The 19,937-nt window shown below is 36.8% G+C and overlaps 1 protein-coding gene across 1 annotated transcript; it reads right to left on the minus strand.

The window, feature by feature from the left end:
* Nucleotides 1–1,089: 1,089 nt before the first annotated feature.
* Nucleotides 1,090–18,880, minus strand: LOC136249938 (transient receptor potential cation channel subfamily A member 1 homolog). The gene is made up of 21 exons (XM_066042076.1): nt 18,672–18,880; nt 16,921–17,107; nt 14,718–14,915; nt 13,007–13,634; nt 12,601–12,784; nt 12,251–12,370; nt 12,009–12,091; nt 11,810–11,953; nt 11,637–11,757; nt 11,451–11,590; nt 11,295–11,401; nt 10,918–11,246; nt 6,007–6,187; nt 4,843–5,046; nt 4,054–4,089; nt 3,943–3,996; nt 2,150–2,568; nt 1,888–2,091; nt 1,759–1,827; nt 1,449–1,643; nt 1,090–1,401 (listed from the first exon to the last, which is right to left on the minus strand). The coding sequence occupies exons 1-21, from the start codon at nt 18,804–18,806 to the stop codon at nt 1,204–1,206; spliced, it is 3,936 nt and encodes a 1,311-aa protein (XP_065898148.1). The 5' UTR covers nt 18,807–18,880; the 3' UTR covers nt 1,090–1,203.
* Nucleotides 18,881–19,937: the final 1,057 nt, after the last annotated feature.

The raw sequence follows: 19,937 nt of genomic DNA on the forward strand, positions 1-19,937 counted from the left end.
GATCATGGTGAGTACTACTAGTTTTGATCATAGTGTCATCTATGAAATAGGAAGTGGGAAATTTTAAATAGATGTATAAACTTGTTTGGTGTTAAACAGCCATGAATCAAAATCATATTGAAATTTTATGAAGTCAAGATGTTCCAGAATCTGTTTATAACATTTTGTATCAACTGCAAAGGAGAGCACATTAGAGCAATGAACTGAAGTGATAAAAATAAAAGTGGTCCAAGGATGCTCCCTTGAGGCATACCAGATAGGACTGGAAGGAGGGTTGAATGAGAGCCACTGAGGTGAACACATTGCTGTCTGTTGTTGAGATAATATCTAAACCACCAGCAAAAGTCACTGGTGATACCGATTCTCCAATCTTTAAAAGTAGTTCATTGTGGGAACTCTGTCATAGGCTTTTGCAAAGTCAAGGTGTATTACATCTGTTTGAGTTTTGCTATGTTCGTGGATGCTGTTTAAAAATATAAGGATTTGTTGCAAAGTTGAACATCCTTATATAAATCCGAATTGACAAGTAGAGATGGCATTAGAAATACAGACTGTGATAATTTTATATTACTGAGAGTCTGAGACTGAACTGAACCTGGGGATGAGAACAGATAAAATATTTTTAAAATGAGGTGGTCAGTTTAGGTATATCTGCATGGAGCCTTTGCATATAAATCTTTTTGTGTTACACCCCAGACCAAAGTAAACATAAATCATTGAGAATGATGAATAAGTATACATGCCTGGTAAATATAGGCTTATAGTTACTAAATTTACACATTGTAATGTTGTATTAGACAAGAAGAAATGGGTCACCGAAAGTTGCTTATATACTCATTTGAATTTTGGACGATTTTACTGAAAATACCTCACAAGAATGCTAGAAGCTATACATTGCTTGATCAAGATCATATGGCTAGAGATTTGTTACAGTAGACTCTGAGGTGTATATAGTTGATAAATATTTCTGTTTACTTGAAGTTTTATAATGATTATAGGGATGGCATTTTCTGATCTTGCATGTCCACATTTACCCAAAATTTGGCCATAAGCAATCTAACAACTATACGATTCAACATTAAGCACAAAATGATTTTTTAATATAAATGACCACAATAATACCACAATATGTATGCATACAAAGTCGAAAACTGACAATGTCACACATCTCACTATGCACTATAGCAATACTCAGCGATCTACTCAATAACCTAATGAACTTTGACTAAGTACATTTTTTGATGATAAGTCGTGTAGTGTGATGGCTCTCTCTCTCATCTTCCTCACGTACTTGTTGTCACTTGAAGGTGTATTACTCTTTAACAAGACAGTTTCCAAATAATCCAGTTTTTTGGTAATCTCAGTTTGTATTGCTATTACCTTTTCTATGGGGTCAGTCTTCTGCAAAGAACATAAAATTAGAAGACCACATATCAACCATAGCTTACATCATTTTCTTCAAACAGCTGTGAAATGTGGTGTTTCTTTCTCCATTCGTTAAGGTACATTACTTTCTGTTCAAGCTTTGATGTTTGAAATAATCTATAAAACAATGATTGTTTCTCATCAATGGTTACTTCAGTGCTTCTTCCCACATTGCGTAGTGAAGGGACTGCTGTCTCTAGTTCTGTAATAATCTTGATCTGCACAAGAATGAATATTCACTTAACATCAACAATGCAGAAAGATTGTAATGTGAGTATACCATTATCCAATAGCCAAACTATCTTATGTTGGCAGTTATTGCTATATACTTACTTGGAGTTGATATTTAGTTAGTTTAGCCTTGGATAATTCTTCCTGGGTATCACCGACTGCAAGACCAACCTATAGTACACAATATGTAATAGCATACATGTGCCAGCCATCCTATGGTTTGTTGCCTACCAGTAAATTACTGAACAATATTGGCATTGTCACAACAAATATGATCCACAGAATGGTGGTCAAGGTAGGAAATGGGATAACTAAACCATCATCAATCAAGTCTTGATCGTTGACAAATATTGTGTCAAACTCAAACTCTCCAGTGGTCATGACCAAAGTCTTGAGCATACTACTCCAAAGATCAGAAAATGCTGTTCTCCTTCCCTATATACAAGTATGTAATAAGAATATATTCATTGTTCCTATGTAAAGTTATACTTACCGGTAGAGATAGTAACAAATAGAAAGGCAGAGCAAATGCAAAGCACAATAATGTTGCAATGATAACCAATTTAATGAAAGTTTGGAATATGCTTAAGAGCATGTTAATGATTATTCCAGTCAAGGGGAGCTTATTTAAGTGCACTATTAGACTAATCCACCCTATAAACAATGTTATAATTCCAATTTGCCATGTATTAGTGCTAGAACAGAAACAGTCTTCATTGCTATTATAGTGAAGTATTACACCTGAAACTGATGCAGTTTGGAAAGCAATATCAATCCATGCAGCTAAATGCTTTAAAAAATCCATCTTCCTTCTGAGAAACTTGAGAAAATTCAGAATTATGAGAAGAAACAAATCAACAGCTAGTATTACTGAGCCCCTTCTTAATAGCATCATGTTATATTCATTCATGCCTGCAAATATAATAACACATGCATGTAATTCCTAAAACAGTTTGCATAAATTGAAAAGTATAAGGCAAAACAAAAGGCTAGTACATACATATACAGGCAAGTAGGCATTATATATGGAACCAAAAACAAGAAAGATGTTATAAAGGTAATAATGAAAACCTAAATCATACTAGCTATTTTGGCTTATTATCCACTTTTTTTTTACTTGTGCAGTACTGTGCACTCACAAGGTGCAGTAAGCATAAGAAGATCTGGGGGGGAGGGGGACAAGGAGGGCTTTGGCTTTTTTTCCCCTTTCTCCCAGTTATATATAGAGAAGAGCCTCTGAAATACCCATTGCAGCAAAATTACTGACAATATAGTCATATGAAAACAATAAATCCAAATTGTACATTATATGTTGTGGGATGATATATTATTCTCACTATTTAACCACAACAGTTACAATGAATCACACAGCCAAACATGTGCTACAACAGCAGGAGTTGAGAGTTAATAGTTCACAAAGATTCTGATTGGTCACATGACAATATGTGACCGGATTTGTGAAAAGGGGTCTTTCACACACATCCAATATACCAACTTTGACAACTCATACCTTCAGATTGGAAATGGCTATTGATTTGAAATTTGGTCAGTAGTAAGCAATAACATAGCTTAGTGAATGGAGGAATTCTCAGGTTAATGTGTTTCTTGAACACCGGGTTATGTATGGTCTTCTGAGTTCATAGAATCGGATGTGTGTGGAAGACCCCTTTTCGCAAATCCATTCACATTATATGTACCTCAAATCTATACCACAACTAACTGGCTTGGTACATAGCTCACTCATTTACTTATATATTCACCCACCCACTCACTTACTACCATAGGCAGATCTAGCACAGGCGACCTGAGGAGGGCAAGGAGTTTTAGGATAAAGCAGTGTTTATTCCAGAAGAATGGAACTCCATAGAAGACAAGTTACAATCTTTCTCATAACTACAGTTGGTATAGCTTGAGGGCACTTACATTTGAAAACTCTAGTTGGATATCTTCTAAGAAAACTTTTAAAATTAAACCCTTTGTGTTTGAATGTGAGAGCAGTTTAACTAATATGTTTTGGTTAACCTAGGAATTAGCTTTCTGAGATAGAACATGTTTGTTGGTCAGTAATTTAATAATCCAGTAGTTATTTAATTTTATTGACAATTGAATGTTTTTTATAAGAGTACAAAGAGTAGTGACTGTTGTATTAGAGTAGCAACTGCTCTATTAGAGTACTGACACAAAAGTTCAAACTTATTTGCCCTGATCACTAACACACTGATGAAATATAAATAGAATGCACAATCACATGCATATGCTTGGCAATGATAGAAGATAATTCATAACCTCTTTCTATGCAGCTTAAATTTCTGAATGTATTGACCCTGTGTAGACAATCATCTAAAATAGAGCAACATAATATATAATATACTACAACAGTCAAACTGATGGCTATACCTTCACAGTAAAGACTAGTGTTACCATCATTGTCATCTAGAACCAAACAAAGTGGTCATGTTAACATATACGCTACATTCGTAAACAAAACAAAACATTGAGTGTCATTGATGTAAGCATGCTTCAAAGTGAGTTATAGAAATTAGAAAGAGTTAACAGTTGAAATAGAGATGGTAGTACTGTGTCTTGACATATGACCATGTTTCAGTGGCAATTAGTTACTGCCTATGTCAAGACAAATGTATCTTGCAGATTAACCTCTGGTTGTAGGGTTTTCAAAAACAGAACATTTAATGCCCTCAGTAAACACATTTTATTCAGAAATTTTAACCTTGATGCCAATCAATTGTTCATTTGGAGTAGTAAGTTCTCCTATTGGAGTATCTTAAAGTCCATGCTTGTCACATAATTATCATAGAGTCAATCCCATCTGCACTTTTAGAGGCATTCATTGTAAGTTACTTGGAAATTAGATGGTCCCTAGGGATTTGGATAGGTGATAGTACCTCAAAGCTTCTTTTATGAAGAAAAAACATTTAATGATCTGTCACTTAATGATACCCACAATGAAACTTTTTGCTGTCTTCAAATAATCCAACTTTCAGATATTTATGCTCTACAATATGCAGATTACACAAAGCTCCACTGTAACTACACAACTTTACAAATATTTTTAAGACATAAAAAAGTTCAGATTTAGTTGACTGCATGCAGTCACTGCACTTACATTTCATGAAGTAGTAAGTGTCACTTTACTTACATGCAACAGCTTTAGTATTTTGAATTTACCTATTTCATTCACACCATCATCAATGTCATCAGTTCCATTACACACCACAGTCTCCAGACCTTTACCAGGACAACCTCTTTGATATCCAATGCCTGGCTCAGGCATATTACAATTCCTCGTACGTGTCCTGATCATGCGACCACTACAACTTGTGTCATTACTACAGCCAGTCCAAGAGCCCCAGTTTGACCAGCATCCTTGAACTGACAGTAAATAAATGTGACCCAGTCTGAGAAAACCGGTCTTATCACCCATGTCAGCAGATTTGATTTTTCACCCAGGACACAAAGCTACATGAGTAAACTATCTACACTGTTAAAATGAAGAGTAACCACAACTCTCAAGGAGTTCCCAGTGTAGGGAGGATTTAACACCCCTGGAGAGTAACCATTACTCCAAAGGAGTAACTGGGGAGTAACACATGCTCTGAAGGTAGTGTCACTTACTCTTCAGAGTAATGGTTATTCTCTTCAGAGTGTTGGTTACTCTCCATGGGGTGTTAAATCCTCCCTACACTGGGAACTCTCAGAGTGGTGGTTACTCTTTATTTTTAACAGTGTAGTTCCACATTTAAAATCAGCTAGACTTGGAGTGGTCTGGTTTTGCTGGTTACTTTTCCCAAGCCCAGTGGCGATTCGTACGTGTGGTGTGGGGCCTTAATGGAGCTCTAGTCAGCCTGGGAATGACTGTATGTGGCTGTACAGCTCTGTGGTGTTGAATAAGTACCTCTGCTGTGAATTTCCTTTCATTTTAGCCAGTTTTGAGACCTCATTGTCTCAAAATTTGGCCTAATTCATCCCTTCGCCTTCCTTTTCAATTTTTGAACACAATCTTACCCGCCTTCCAGGGCCCCCGCCTCCCACCTAGTTTGCAGCTTGCCTGATACAGTCAACCTCGGTTTAAAAAAACTATCTAAAATGGCGGGAAACTTAGTTGTTGGCTACTTGCACAGTGGATGCTCTGAAAGGTAAGAAATTGGTGTAAAACGTGTGAAAATTTGGTACACATAGCTTCAACCATTGGCGAGCTACAACACACTAAATACTTAAAACCGGCATTTCTTGATACTTTTAAATAGGTGATAAGCCCAGTTTTGTCAGACTGGGTCACAAATATGCATACATTTTCTTCATATGTATTATCAGTGAGATGAGCAAACTCACCACTGCAAACATCTCCCTGAGGTAGTGGTGCTACTAAGATGAGGACAGTTGACAAAACAACGAAGAGCAAGTAAAATATAAAATGGAACATAAATATTGGGAGGCCAAAGCATCTCCATTTGTAGTGCAAAAACTCATGGACAACAGGATGTTCCAGTAAAGACATCCTCCCATAATCTACCTACAATTAAATATATCCACAGTCAACCAACCTCATGGCTACAGAATTGTGCACATACACAATTGTTTATATATAGTCCGGTAGTCAAATGCAAAAAAAAGCCATGTACCTGGGAAAAAATGGTATAAAAGAAGTTCTGGTATCATTCTGTGTGAAATTTAATGGAGAATAACAGTATTCAAAATCCCAAAAAATCCATCTTGGGGAATTTTTTTTACTGTTGTTTAACTGTTTGCATGTAATTTCTGTAAGAAACAGTTGACAGCTGGTGTTTAATAGAACAGTGATCACCAGCTACAGCTTACTTGTTGAGTTGATATTTGAGGAAAAATGGATCACAAGCACAGTGCTATGGTTTAGTTTGGAACTGGCAAGTCTAAGTGATAGCTGGTGAAAATAAGTTTGTACATGTACATGCAGTGCTTAAAGGACCCTTCATGTAAAGTACACTCTACATTTAACCTACTTATGAAGAACAGTTTCTGAAGTTCCTGTGAACCTCTATGATTACAATTTTACCTCTAAAAAGGAATAACAGTAAAATTTCAATCCTCTTGCTTCCTCCAACTTCATCTCTTATATTTTGTCTTAAAGAAACATGACAATATCAAATCTCATGTATATGGCCAGCACATTTGTGAGGTTGAACGTGCCACTTTTAGATACACCCATCACAATTAGCTCACGAAGCTATTATCTTTTATAAGCCTTAGGTTTTTCTTTTGTCCACTAAGTGAGGGATGAGTATTTGGTAGTTTTAGGTTTGCTTCATGGTTGCATGTCTGGGATTTTCATTGCTTTGATCAGCTATCCATTGTATTTGTAGGGCATGTTCTCCTATTGGTGTATACACTAGGGCTCCACTGTTAATGGATGTAGTGAGTACGGAGTCCCTTGTCTTAGTAATGTTTGGGTGTTGTCTCTTTGATAGTCCTTATGAATATTTTAATATTGGTATCATGATTATGGTACATTTTATATTGATACATCTGTATAATCACGTACATTCCTACTGGAAAACTGAACAAAGTATATTGTGATAGCTGTACATGGCAGATGACAAATGATTTTAATTCAAAATGGCTGACACAAAGTTTGTCAACAGTAGTGTGAGTACCTCTCCGACACTGGATGTCTCAAGGCAAATACCCACCCATGCCGCTAAGTGCACGTCTTTCAAATGTGTTACTGTAAATGCTTTACCAGCTTCACCTCCCAGGAACCATAGTAAGGGATTTGACTATTATACAATCAGATTCCCTACGCACATTGCATCATTTGTCATCATATCCCCTTGCACTCATATACTTGGGCTACTGTAGGGGCATTGTTTGAATACAGTAGAACACGATAACGATATAATCACTATGACCATAATATATACATAGGCTCAGAAGCCATGGCTAGCTACTATCACCCTCTATTATTCTTGTAAGGGGAGAGGAGGGGAATAATATTGATAAGTACATTAATATACAGATATTCACTTCCTGTTACGAATAAGTGAATGATTGCATTAAACTTTAGCCTGTGTGAGATTCATTCATAAAAAATGTAGTTACGTATGTAAGCATAAGCACGATCTTGTTATAGCTACACAATGATCAAAATATTGATCATGCTTTTTTTTGACATTTTCAAATAAAACTGCAGAGCAAGGGTGTGTAATATTTCTCAAGATCAGAGTATGTAAGTGAGACTCAGTACATCTTCAATATCAAATGACCAGAATGATTTTATGGCAAAAGATGGCACCATAGGATCTGTGATTTAAATCAGTCTTTAGAGAGGCAAACTGTGAGCAATATAAAGGATGAAGGCACATACTGTAGCATCAAACCCTTTAAAGGGAGTGTTGCAGTTTTGAAAGTGTTTTCTTAATCCTGATACTGATAATAACGACACAGCTGTTGTAAAGAAAGCTGCAGGTAATTAGCTTTTGCTACGTAGTTTAAAAGCTGATGGCACCAGGAAGGCTGAGATACATATACTCTGAATAACCAAACACCTGTACTACATCTCAGCATGCATTGATCTCAGAGATCCAAGTAAGGTTTGTGAAACCAAAATTTCTATGATTCAACTAATGCACAGTTCAAGTAATCAGGAGGATGTGAGATTAGGAGCTAACATCAGTAGCGTGTTGCAGTGCAGAAGGCATGTAACCAAAACTAACTGCTTTTACATAGCTCTTTAAGTAAAACAGAATGCATTGAGCTAGCAGTAGCTTCTTATCATTGAATGGGAGGCGGAGGCATAAACTGTCTAACTTACACATACATAACATGTTAGCTTGCTGGATTACCTATGTATGTAATGTGCAGCCTTTCTTTGTTGCTGGTATAGTGAAGGAGAACTGTGCACAATGCTATCATTTTGAAAAACAGCTTTCCGATTATCACTATACTAAGAAGTCTTAGCTAATGCTTTCCCTGTAACTTTGCAGAATAAAATCAACCATGAATTACAGTATGTCTTTTAGCATCTTATAGACAGGCACTAGGTCGGTTGTTTCCAAATGAAAAGGTGCAAGAAAGCTTGCAACTGATAGGTGACTACCTATATCTGGTGTAAATGCCAGCAGCAGAATGAGGCATCCCATTGAGTAAAACTATTAGCCGGCCACACCATGTCCACATCAGTTTGCTAGTTAAAAGATGAGAATTTTCTTTAGCTGCTTTTTCATAGGAGCCAGATGCTTCAGTAGTATCCTTAGCCACCTATCCAGCTGCAGCAGCCACCCCATGGGCAGCACAGGAAGCAGAGAAGGAAATTATACGCAGACTGAGTAGTACTGCAGACAGAGACACCAAAATAGGCAGGATAGCCATGTTGATAATCAGGATCAAATATAACTCCTGCATTCTATAGGTAGCTACTGTAAAATTAGGTTTACACTAACATGTGGGATTCTTGCAGATTCGGTCACAATTTGTCAACACAATTACTACAGATCATTTGTGAACAAGTCTCTGCTATTGAACTCAGTGTTTAGAGTAATAGCTTTTAAGAGGAGGTCATTTCATTCCACTAGTTGTGGAATCTTTTGGGGTAAGGACACCTTTTGCACCATCAATTCCAAGATCAATTCTTAGACCCATTACTGATCGTAGTTCCATCCAAAGTGGCTAGGAGAAACTTACATCAACAACTTTCAGTATGTTCATGCTGAACAAACAATGCCAGGATTGCTTTTATGATATCGGGCTCACAAGGTTTGGATGATGACTTCTCCTTTTCCCCATAATTGTACTCTCATTGTTATAGTCATATCATAGTTCTTATACATGTAGCTATAGTTTATAGTCACAATTTGTAGTTTTATGTGTAATCGTGTAAAATAGCTGCGGTTTCCCCTTTATTTATGAACGCAATGCCATTGGGTGAAATATTTGAAATTGTTTGAGCGCTTCTTTCTCAATGAAGGAAGGTGCTAACAGCACAAACCTTGATAGCATCGTGATCCCCAAAGCAATAGGAGTTTGTAAATCTTTGTTTCATGTCTGTACCCCCAAGGAGACAAAAAGTATGAGCATTAGTCTGCCTTGTGTTGAACAAGTGGATCACTATAGTTTTGTTCTCACATTGCCAATTTTTCCTGGCGATGGTTGTAGGAAGGGCCTGGAAGACAAAACTTACTCAGCAATGGATTCACCTGTTCATGGAGAATCTGATGATACAAGTTGCATCTTGGTAGAGGACTGCAATCATAAGTTATGACCGTTTAATTAAGTGCCTGTAGTTTATATTCTTTATTGTCACTGTACAAATTGATTTTAGTCCTGTTATTACCACTTTGTAGCACTGTCACTTCAAAAGTACTTGGCTTCTATAGCTGTAACTTCAGTTTACCATTCCTTGGCTATCTAAAGAAAATAAAAATACAAAAAAATGAACTAGTACTGACATGTGGGGTTCTTGCAGATCCAGTCACGATTGTTAGCAGCTGCTTGTTCTTTGCACATACTGATTGAAAACACCTTAACTGATACAAAACAAATTCCCCAAGGGGGATTTTTTGGAACTTTGGATATGTTGTTCTATGAGAAAAGAGCTTTAAAATGATACCAAACTTTCTTTTATACAATTTTTTCTGGGTTACAAGTTTCATCTACCAGACTAATAGTCTCATCAAGACACATGATTGTGTGTTGTGTACCCAAGAAAGCTGGTGCACTGCCACAATGTGCTTATATTGACAGGAAGAAAGAAAACATATTTTCACACAATCTTAACTCAATGGTGCCTTCTCAAAAACATGATTTTTTTTGCATTATAGCTGCCCTACACCTTTGGCACCCCACATTCCAAACTTAAGCAATATAATTTTAAATTAAATAAAATTTGTGACTGTGTAGAGTAAAAACGGAAGCTTGTGCACACTTTGAATATGTTTAGATTTTAAATCCTGTATGCTACATGCATATTTATAAAAGCTTTTTAATATTATCAAGTTATTTTCAATCCTTTGTCATGGAACTAGTGTTCATTGTGTATCCTATATCTGTTTCATGTGGTTGTAATCAGTGGTTAAAATCAGTTTTTCTTCAAAAATTAGGCGTGTTTAATTTTCCGTTTTTACTATATGCAGTCACTTATGTATTTTGAAATACAAGCTCTCAAAGTTTTGCTTAATTTCTTCTTCCAACCTTGATATTACAACTCAGGCTTTTGAAGATCGCATCTTTTTTACAGCTTAGCTGTTTTTACATTTACAGTTCCATACTCACCATTAACTGTAATGGATGCTTGTCCTTGTCATATTTTGTTTGAAGCCAATTGCTGTCATTATCATTACCATGTTGCATACTTTCTAAATCTTCTGCGACATGGTGGTTGGTAAAAGAAGTTGTCATTTCCATCAATGATCTTTGAAGTGCGGTACGCTGCCTTTTAGCAGGCACCAGTCCATGGCTACTCATGAACTTGTAAATTAATGAGCCATTTCCAGTATCATAATCATTGATGAATTTATAAGAGTAGGTCAAACTTGTTGTCTTGTTGTTGGTCTTATCTTTGGTCTGACTAATACACTTGTACAAGGCCAACTCTGCAACATCTGTGATCCAAACAGATATGATATTCTACTCTGGATCTACAAACTAACCAGGCATATGTTGGATCAACATTCTCATTGGTGTCTCATTGCAGTTAGTTTTAAACATCATAGCTTTTTCCCAGTGGTCGCTTTCAATGATAGTAAGGGCTGTAGATCTATACACATGAGTTATAAACAAATATTACAATGACTTGATAAAATTACCGGTGGAAATTTGCAATAGCTTCACAAAGACAATTGTATCCTAAAGTACTTTTATTGTTAACATCAAGAGTGCTTTGATCCAACAAAACTTTAACTACGTCATTGTGTCCATGTCGTGCAGCCAATACCAATGGTGTCCTCTAAAAAAGTTATGTAAACCCACAAGATATTAATACAGTCACTAACATCAGCATCATGCATGGTACAGTCTCCAGTCAGTGAAGCCCCACTACTCAACAAGTAAGAGACTAGTCCATGATGACCATTTGCAGCAGCACATGATAATGGCGAACCTTCCTTGTGGTTACTAGAAGAGATATATAGTACATAACAGGCAGCAAGTTCATAAAAAATCTTACCAAATTTCAGTGCTAGCTCCTTGACTAAGTAGATATTTGGCAATTTCAGTATATCCCAGTCGACATGCAATGTGTAATGGAGTATCGTCATTAATTCCTTTACACGACAATGTAACATTGTATTCAAATAGCACTTTAACACACCTACAAAGATGGAAAGAGAATAATATTGTCAATACAATGTAATATGGCCACATACTTTAGGTTTCCATTAGTTACAGCAATGTGAAGAGCCTCGTTACAATGATCAGTTACTTTTTGAGCATCTGCTTGAAAAAGCAACTGCAAAAATAATCACAACACAAGCTAACAGTGGAAATATGTGATGTCTTAAAATGTTATAAAAACACATTGCCTTACAGAATATCAAGCTGCATGAACAATTTTGTGGTCGTCTACATGTATTAGCAAATATTTTACTTTGGTTTACATGCAACATACCCTTAAAATGGATTCTTTTCCAAATTTGGTGACCATTTCAACAAGGGTAAAAGTTGTCAGATCGTCAAATACTTCCTCCAGATTTGCAGCTCCCTTTTCAGCACATAGGCTGTACATTGCCTGAAACAAGAGTTAACAATATACTGTGTATAATATAGAACCTCTATTCTGAACACCTGTACATGTGTGTCAGTTCAGATAAGTGACTTTACATACACAATTTGTCTGTATTACTCTGATACACTATTGCTATTTAAGGAGCTTTAAAATTTTACAGTAACACAGCACATGGAATTAAGCTAAAAAATTTAGTATATTTATTAGAAGCCTGCATGCACTTATTAACATACTGTTATCAAAACACTGTAGTCATTTTCTATAGCCCACTCCAATAAGGTTTTGTACTCCTTCACATTTGTGTTGATCTGATAACCAAATATCAACATTGCCTTCACCACTGACTGATGACCACAAGTAATAGCCCTCATAATAGGAGTCTGGCTGTTGATGTCTCTGGCTTCTCTGTCATCATGCCTGTGTATAACAGAATTCATAACAAGAATAATGTGCATTAGGGATATGGTTTAGAAGTCACAACCCTTAGCTATGGCAAGAACTTTTATAGATCACCAGTATTTTCAACACTACTATATACACTATAGCATGTAGTGTTTGATAATTAAAGCAAATACAATACAGTGATATACATCACATACTATCATAAAGTGTACAGTCACTCACTGTACAGTCACTCACTGTAAATATTCCAGTATCTCATAGCAAGTGTGGTAATGTCCATAGGATGCTGCAACATGAAGTGGTGTCTCCAAATTCAGATTTCTTTGCTTTATGAGATCTTGTCCTTCAGGGCTACACAGAATTTCTGAACAGGTAGTAGCATCATCTTTGTCACTGTACAAGTGCAACACAGTATTTCTGTACTTGTCAACTCTCTTGAGGTCGGACCCTTGTGAAATCAAAAATTTGACAGTACGTCTGGCATAATGCAGAGCACATTTTGCCACAAGCAGAGGTGTTTTCCCATCATTAGTTGGCTGTGATAAAATTTTCTGAGCCTCTTTAGGGAATTTTTCGAACATACGACGTAGTAACTCTTCTCTTCCATATTTGCACGCTGTGTGTATTGGAGTATAACCATCATTATCAACTTGTGACACACTGGCATTGTAATCCAGTAGCTTGTTGGCTATCTCTATGTCATTTGAAGCCACTGCATAGTGTAGTGCTGTCTTCTTCCGTGAATTTTTTGCATTGACATTCAGAGTAGGACGAAGAAGGAATTCAACAACCTCTGCATTCTGAGTCTTGATGGCTAATATCAGTGGTGTGTCCCCATGTGAATTACTGTAGTTCACATCAGCACCTGAAGAGAATTTTAGACAAAACACATCAATTTTTCCAACCTTATAACCAGAATCTATAAAATGAGAGAAATATGCAAAACAGCTGCATCATATCAGTGGTGAGGAATCTGAGGTGCCTGACGCATCTCATCAAGTAATATTAAGCTCTTCTTAAAAGGAGGTTCCATGACACCCTAATTGCTGATTATGTTTTGTTAGAATCAGCGTTGTTATTGCCACACCCAAGCATGCACACGCACACACACAGAGTACACACACACACACACTGCACATGCACACATGCACACACTACACACTACATTACACATGCACACTACACTAACACACACACACACACACACACACACACACACACACACACACACACACACACACACACACACACACACATACATTCGAACTCGAAGAACTTGAACTCGAAGCCAGCCATCATGAGATGATGCCATCCAGGGATGTGGTCACTCTTTCCTATCTTCAATGAGGACGAGTGGTGGTACACTTATGCTTTGCAATATCTTGTGTTCTCCTAAATGAGCAATGGCAGGTGGCACAAATAAAGGGCTTGTTTAAAGGTGGCACCATCTCATGTTTATTTAGTCCATAAGTACACAGTGAACGCCATCTGGTACGATCCTACGTAAAGAGCTTAAGCAGATAAAACTGCCAGGGTGCTTTGCCAGAGTGCTGGGACACACAGCTTCTGAAGCAAATTAAGTTACAATAGAAAACATTAAGGGCTCGCTACATCGCTGTAGTGCAAGGCTCTAAGGATTCCAGTGGCCACTGATTAAATCAGTACAAGAAGCCACAAGAAACAAGATCCTTAGAGTAATTGGCTTTCAGTGTTTGTTTATAAAAACAAACACTGCCCTGTGGGCACCACATGCAGGCGCCGATTAACAAAGCCTTTAAAAAGACTGACCTCCCACACACACATGCACACACACACACACACACACACACACACACACACACACACACACACTGCATGCAAACACGCATGCATGCACACACACTACACACATGCACGCACGCACGCACGCACACCACACACATACACACATTGTAGCTATGTAGCATACCAAATTTCACCAATCGATCTATTATTTGTAGTGCAACTGGAGTTTCCAGAAATGAAACTTTACTGGGAATTCTTCTGTAAGACAAAGACTTTAATAGATGGCTTCTTTGAGGTGACTTTGATTGCAAATCATAACTTTTGATGGCCAACACTAATGGGGAATCTTGATGTTCATCTTTAGTAGGTGTATTTATCAGGCCTACATGTGTTTAAAAATGAGGTATACAATTTAATCTGAGTACACTTGTACATATGTTCAAACATAACATGCAATCAGAAGTTTGAATATAACACAGGACCCAAAATTTGGTATATAGCCTATGTACTAAAATGTTCACTTCACATATAACCAAAACAGCTATCTTGTATCACAAGTGCTGCTTGAACATTTTCTCCCTAGCCGAGTGATACTGAAGTAAAACAAATTGCAATAAAAGCAAGACAAAGAGTTCAATTAGGCAAACACGGAATATTTTAAGGACCACCTCATATATATACTTAAGAGAAGCAGAGAGGTCACATATCACTGTGGATAATGTACAAAACTGAAAAAACGTTTATCTGTCTGTCCTTCGGCATAGACTCTATACATAATTCTTTTATAATACATTGTGTACTAGCTACGCAGACAGGTGATCAAAGTGGTATGTAGCATCATAGTTGTGTGAGATATGCATTATATGTAATAGGATGGATGGCTGTGGTATTTGGAAGTAGTAGTGTGAGCACTATAACAGGAAGGAGAAAAAAGCCAAGCACAATTTTCTTCCTGTTTACAATGTGAGAATTATTAATCTTGAATATCACAGCCAACTATCCTATTACAAATTAATCCAACAACTGTTACTAAGCTATAGAAATTCAAAAAAGCCACTGTAAAAGACCAATCACACTTGGCAAATGTTGCCTAGCAACTTTTTTTATGATCCCAAAAGTGACATTTATCTTAGCAATAGTTACCTAGCAACCATTGCTTATTGTTGCTATGGTATGGGCATCTATCACTGTTGTAACACTACTTGTCAAATCAGACTTGTACTTCCAATAGAAACACACCACACTATTTTAGCCAATCAGATTAGTAGATTTTTGTCGAGGGACCTTGTGTAGTACTAATTTATATTGGCTAATTGCTTGACATAGTTCAGCATAATATGTCAACCTGCTATGAATATATATTGTTATACATTCACTTGTTGGATTTGGCATAATAATATGGCTCAGTGTAGTGAGCTGCAGAATGATGTTTGTAGCTGCAAAGGTGCATTGAACAAATTCATTTATAATTATTATGCTTCTTTATCATTAGCATAATGATAGAATCTAACAGGTTTGCATTCATCTCTGCGGTGAATCCTAATATTCTACAAAAAAAAAATTACCCCACTTAACACTACTACCAGAGGATATGACAGAAGATTCAAGATTTCATGCATATTCTAGAATAATGTGTGCAAATTTAGCTTCTTCTCAGCTATTGTAAAGTTATGGAACAGTTTACCAGTCTCTGCTGTAAGGTTGGATAATCTTGGAAGATTTTGTACTGCTCTAATGGATAGTAAATAATTAGCTACTTACTTATTACTTAACTACTATACTTTAACTTACTTATTTACTTTTATAGCTAAGTACATACTATCAAGAGTATATAGTGGGGAGGACTTCCCATTATATACTCTTGATACTATATACTCTTTAGGATCCTTACAAATATTATTGTAATAATTCTAAAACAATGCATTTTCAACTGACAATACAGTGGAACTTTTCTAATGCAGGCACTTTGGGACCTAGAATTTTTGGCCCATTTTTGCTCTAATATAGAGGTTTTCCTCTTTCAGAGATAAAATCACATGGAGACAAGCCTGCTGGGACTAAAAGTTTGTCCTTATATATAATGGAGATTTTTTTCTATTGTGTCATAAATTTGGAAAGTTTGTTAAGAGTACATGATTCAACTGTACAAGACTAGTTGCAACTGGCAGAGTATAGCTACATAGGAAAATTGAAAATATTTTCTTATGGTATAGTTAGGTATAGAATTGGTGGATTAGAGGTGGCCACAGATCAGGGATCTCCTTTACCACCTTAATCTGCATTTCTGCATCCTGAAGAATCAGTGTCAGTAGACCTATAACCCTATTTTAAAAGGCAAATGTTGATTTCAAATCTGTGGCTTATTTGTATCCACAAGCTTCCCTTACATGTTCCACACTCAAAAAGTGCCTCCATGATCTCCATCTTTTTGTTGATAATTGCTACATGAAGCATATTGTAACCTCTCTCATCACATATTTCTAAAAATTTGGCAATGGTAAAGACATCATCAGCTACTTCACTGGCACTGTTCAGCAGGTCTGTCACAGCATCGATATCTCCATCAGCAGCTGCCTGAACAGTAAAGTGAACTTCAATGTACTCAAAAACACACAAGACACACACATGCACACACACATACACACACACACACACACACACACACACACACACACACACACACACACACACATACAGATGAAATGCCTACATCACAGACACATGAATACACTACAGTTAATAGTTTGGTATATAAATGTAATTTCCCATGAAATGAAAATATTTTTCTTTGGGATATTTCAATCTATTGCTTGTGTAAAAATGGCTCAGGGAATTTTCCTTTGTACCTGCAGAATTCTAAGTGCGTGTAGCTATATTTATTGTCTATAGGACAGTTAAAGGAAATAAACAAACCATACCATCCTACACTTTATGATATCCATTAGCGATACAGAAATAGATAACTGAATAAGGTTATAGCAGCATAACAAGTCAGTGACTTTTGTCATCTTAGGGAAGGAGTTTTAGAGCATGCATGTATTAGCTAACCAATTATGTATTGGTGTGTTTCGCTTGCAGCAAACTGATGTATGAAGCTTATCATAGTCAGATCTGTGCTGGAGTGAGATCACGCAATCCAATGTGCTGCACTTCACAAGCCTCTGTGATATAATAAATGTGTACATTGCCCAATATGCACAAAGAACAAGAACAAATTCTATTGATCAAGAGTTAATACTATGGAGGTTGTGTAAGTCTAAGGGATTCTCTCTGTAATCAAAGTTCATTTTGTGGCATAATCTATCGGTGAGAATTGTCATTAAATTCATCTGCCAGTGTGCAATCATCACATTTCCTTATTTTTGCTAGTGTGTACATGTTAACACATCTCATGGAATCCCTGAATGATTTAAGGAAACTACATCAGAATCAATACTTACAAAGCGGGCAGTTAGATACTCTCCTCTATAGCTAACTCATGTAATAACAGCTAGCTACTAAGTGTAGCTATCAGAGAGAGACTGTTAAGACAATATACAACATAAGTACAGGGGTCTAGACTCAGGGGTACCATGCACTGGGTGGACAGTACAGGAGCTCTGCAAGACTTCACTATTAAATTACAATACAAAAATAATTTCAGTTTAGGCAAACCAATAACTGGATCTCAGTCCAGGGAGGCTCTATAGAATTAAAAATCCTGTACGAGCAGGAGATAGCAGTGCCGTGAGCAGCCTGCTCAAACAGGGATCTTACTATCTTCTTTGCTACTTTGCAAGCATTGGCCACTTGGGCAATTGTGTCTGGCATATAATATTGGCCTAAAAAACCAATCTTGATGGAAATGAGATTAACATGCAGATAAGCCAGAAAGCTGAAGGTCATATTGTAAACAGCCATACAGATCTTCCTTCTGAGCTCTAGCAGCCAAAAGGTGTTGCTGGGTATTGGTGGGGATAATTAGTTCGAACAAACAGTTGGAAACCAATACCAAGTCAGGTCTACTCAGTAAGGGTGGAGGAAAAATTGGTTGGAATAGCTATCATGGTGCTAGGAGGGCAGACACTAGCAAGATATCCTGGAACACTACATTTAGCACGAATCTAATATATATCACGCTGTATGTACACGTGCATACCTCTGTTCCATAGAGAGCAATAGCATTTGCTACTATTGACTGCTGTTCATCATAGAGCTGGTTGGTATCGAATCGTGGTCGGCTATGAAGTGAGAATGAATCTGAAAGGCTCTCTATTGTCCAAGATCGCTGCATGTCAGTAGATAGAATCTCTCTCTCTATATATACTACCCAGTCCGGGAACTTTTATATAGCCATGCATGCTGAAAATACCCAGCCCGGGAACTTTTATACAGCCATCTCGAGCCATATGCATGCTGAGAATCACGTGCATCAGCGCTCGCCGCTTTCAAAGTATCGTACGACAGGAAATTTTTGACGGAACTGAGATGATTCTATGACTACGTGTATCTTTCCTTAGAATATATTACAGGAAGTAAATCAGTAGTGTCTAATTGAAAAGATTTGTGAAACATCTTGGTGTTATCATTAGCTCAAACTTGAAATGGAATGATCACTGTCAGCACATTTAGTGTACACAAAGCAACTCAATTTGACAGAGCTAAAGCAACAGCTTATTTAACTCTTGTTAGGCCTTGTCTTGAATATTGTAATGTTGTATGGACTTTCTACACTGCGGAACATTAACTTGATAGAGTCAGTACAACGTAGACTGAACTTCAAGGTGGATAAAAAGTTATTTTGACCCATTAACTTTTCAGTGCACTAAATCCAGTGATGAATGTTTGAGGGAGCTTGAATGGCCATCTTTGGAGCAGAGACGTAATAATGCTTGCATGTACTTGTGTTACAATGTTATACGCTAATTTACTCCGATCAAATTTTCTGATTATTTTCACTGAAATAAATGATCTTCCAACCCGGTCTCACCCTTTGACAATTCGTTGTTTACCCTCCTCTATCAATGCTTTCCGCCATTCATTTTTTGTCAATTCGATATAGTATGTGGAATTCAATCCCTTTTGATGTGTTGACAACTTCTGTTAATCATTTTAAGCTAAAACTGAAACGTTTTTTGTTTTTAAATTCTAATTAATTTTCTGTAACTTTCATCTTATTGTTTGCGTGTGTTTGTTTTTGTAGCTGTTTGTTTGGTATAGTTGTATGTTGTGTGTAATTTTTGTGGGGAAGCACCCTGTACAGGCTTGTTTTTGTAGCTGTTTGTTTGGTATAGTTGTATGTTGTGTGTAATTTTTGTGGGGAAGCACCCTGTACAGGCTTATGCCTTTTGTGTGACCCCTGTCATTGACAAATAAAAAATAAATAGATTTAGATAATATAACTGATACTTGATTTAGGGGTTTC

This window comes from Dysidea avara, chromosome 3 (genome assembly GCF_963678975.1).
Source record: "Dysidea avara chromosome 3, odDysAvar1.4, whole genome shotgun sequence".
NCBI lineage: Eukaryota > Metazoa > Porifera > Demospongiae > Dictyoceratida > Dysideidae > Dysidea > Dysidea avara.

Bases quoted from the DNA above. Each gene is read 5' to 3' on its own strand.
- LOC136249938 (XM_066042076.1), bottom strand. From the start codon at position 18,806: ATGCAGCGATCTTGGACAATAGAGAGCCTTTCAGATTCATTCTCACTT. The intron at 11,402-11,450 runs GTAATTTTATCA...TCATGTGTATAG, and splicing joins GCTATTGCAAATTTCCACCG to ATCTACAGCCCTTACTATCA. The intron at 1,402-1,448 runs GTAAGCTATGGT...TGTTCTTTGCAG, and splicing joins AGCTGTTTGAAGAAAATGAT to AAGACTGACCCCATAGAAAA.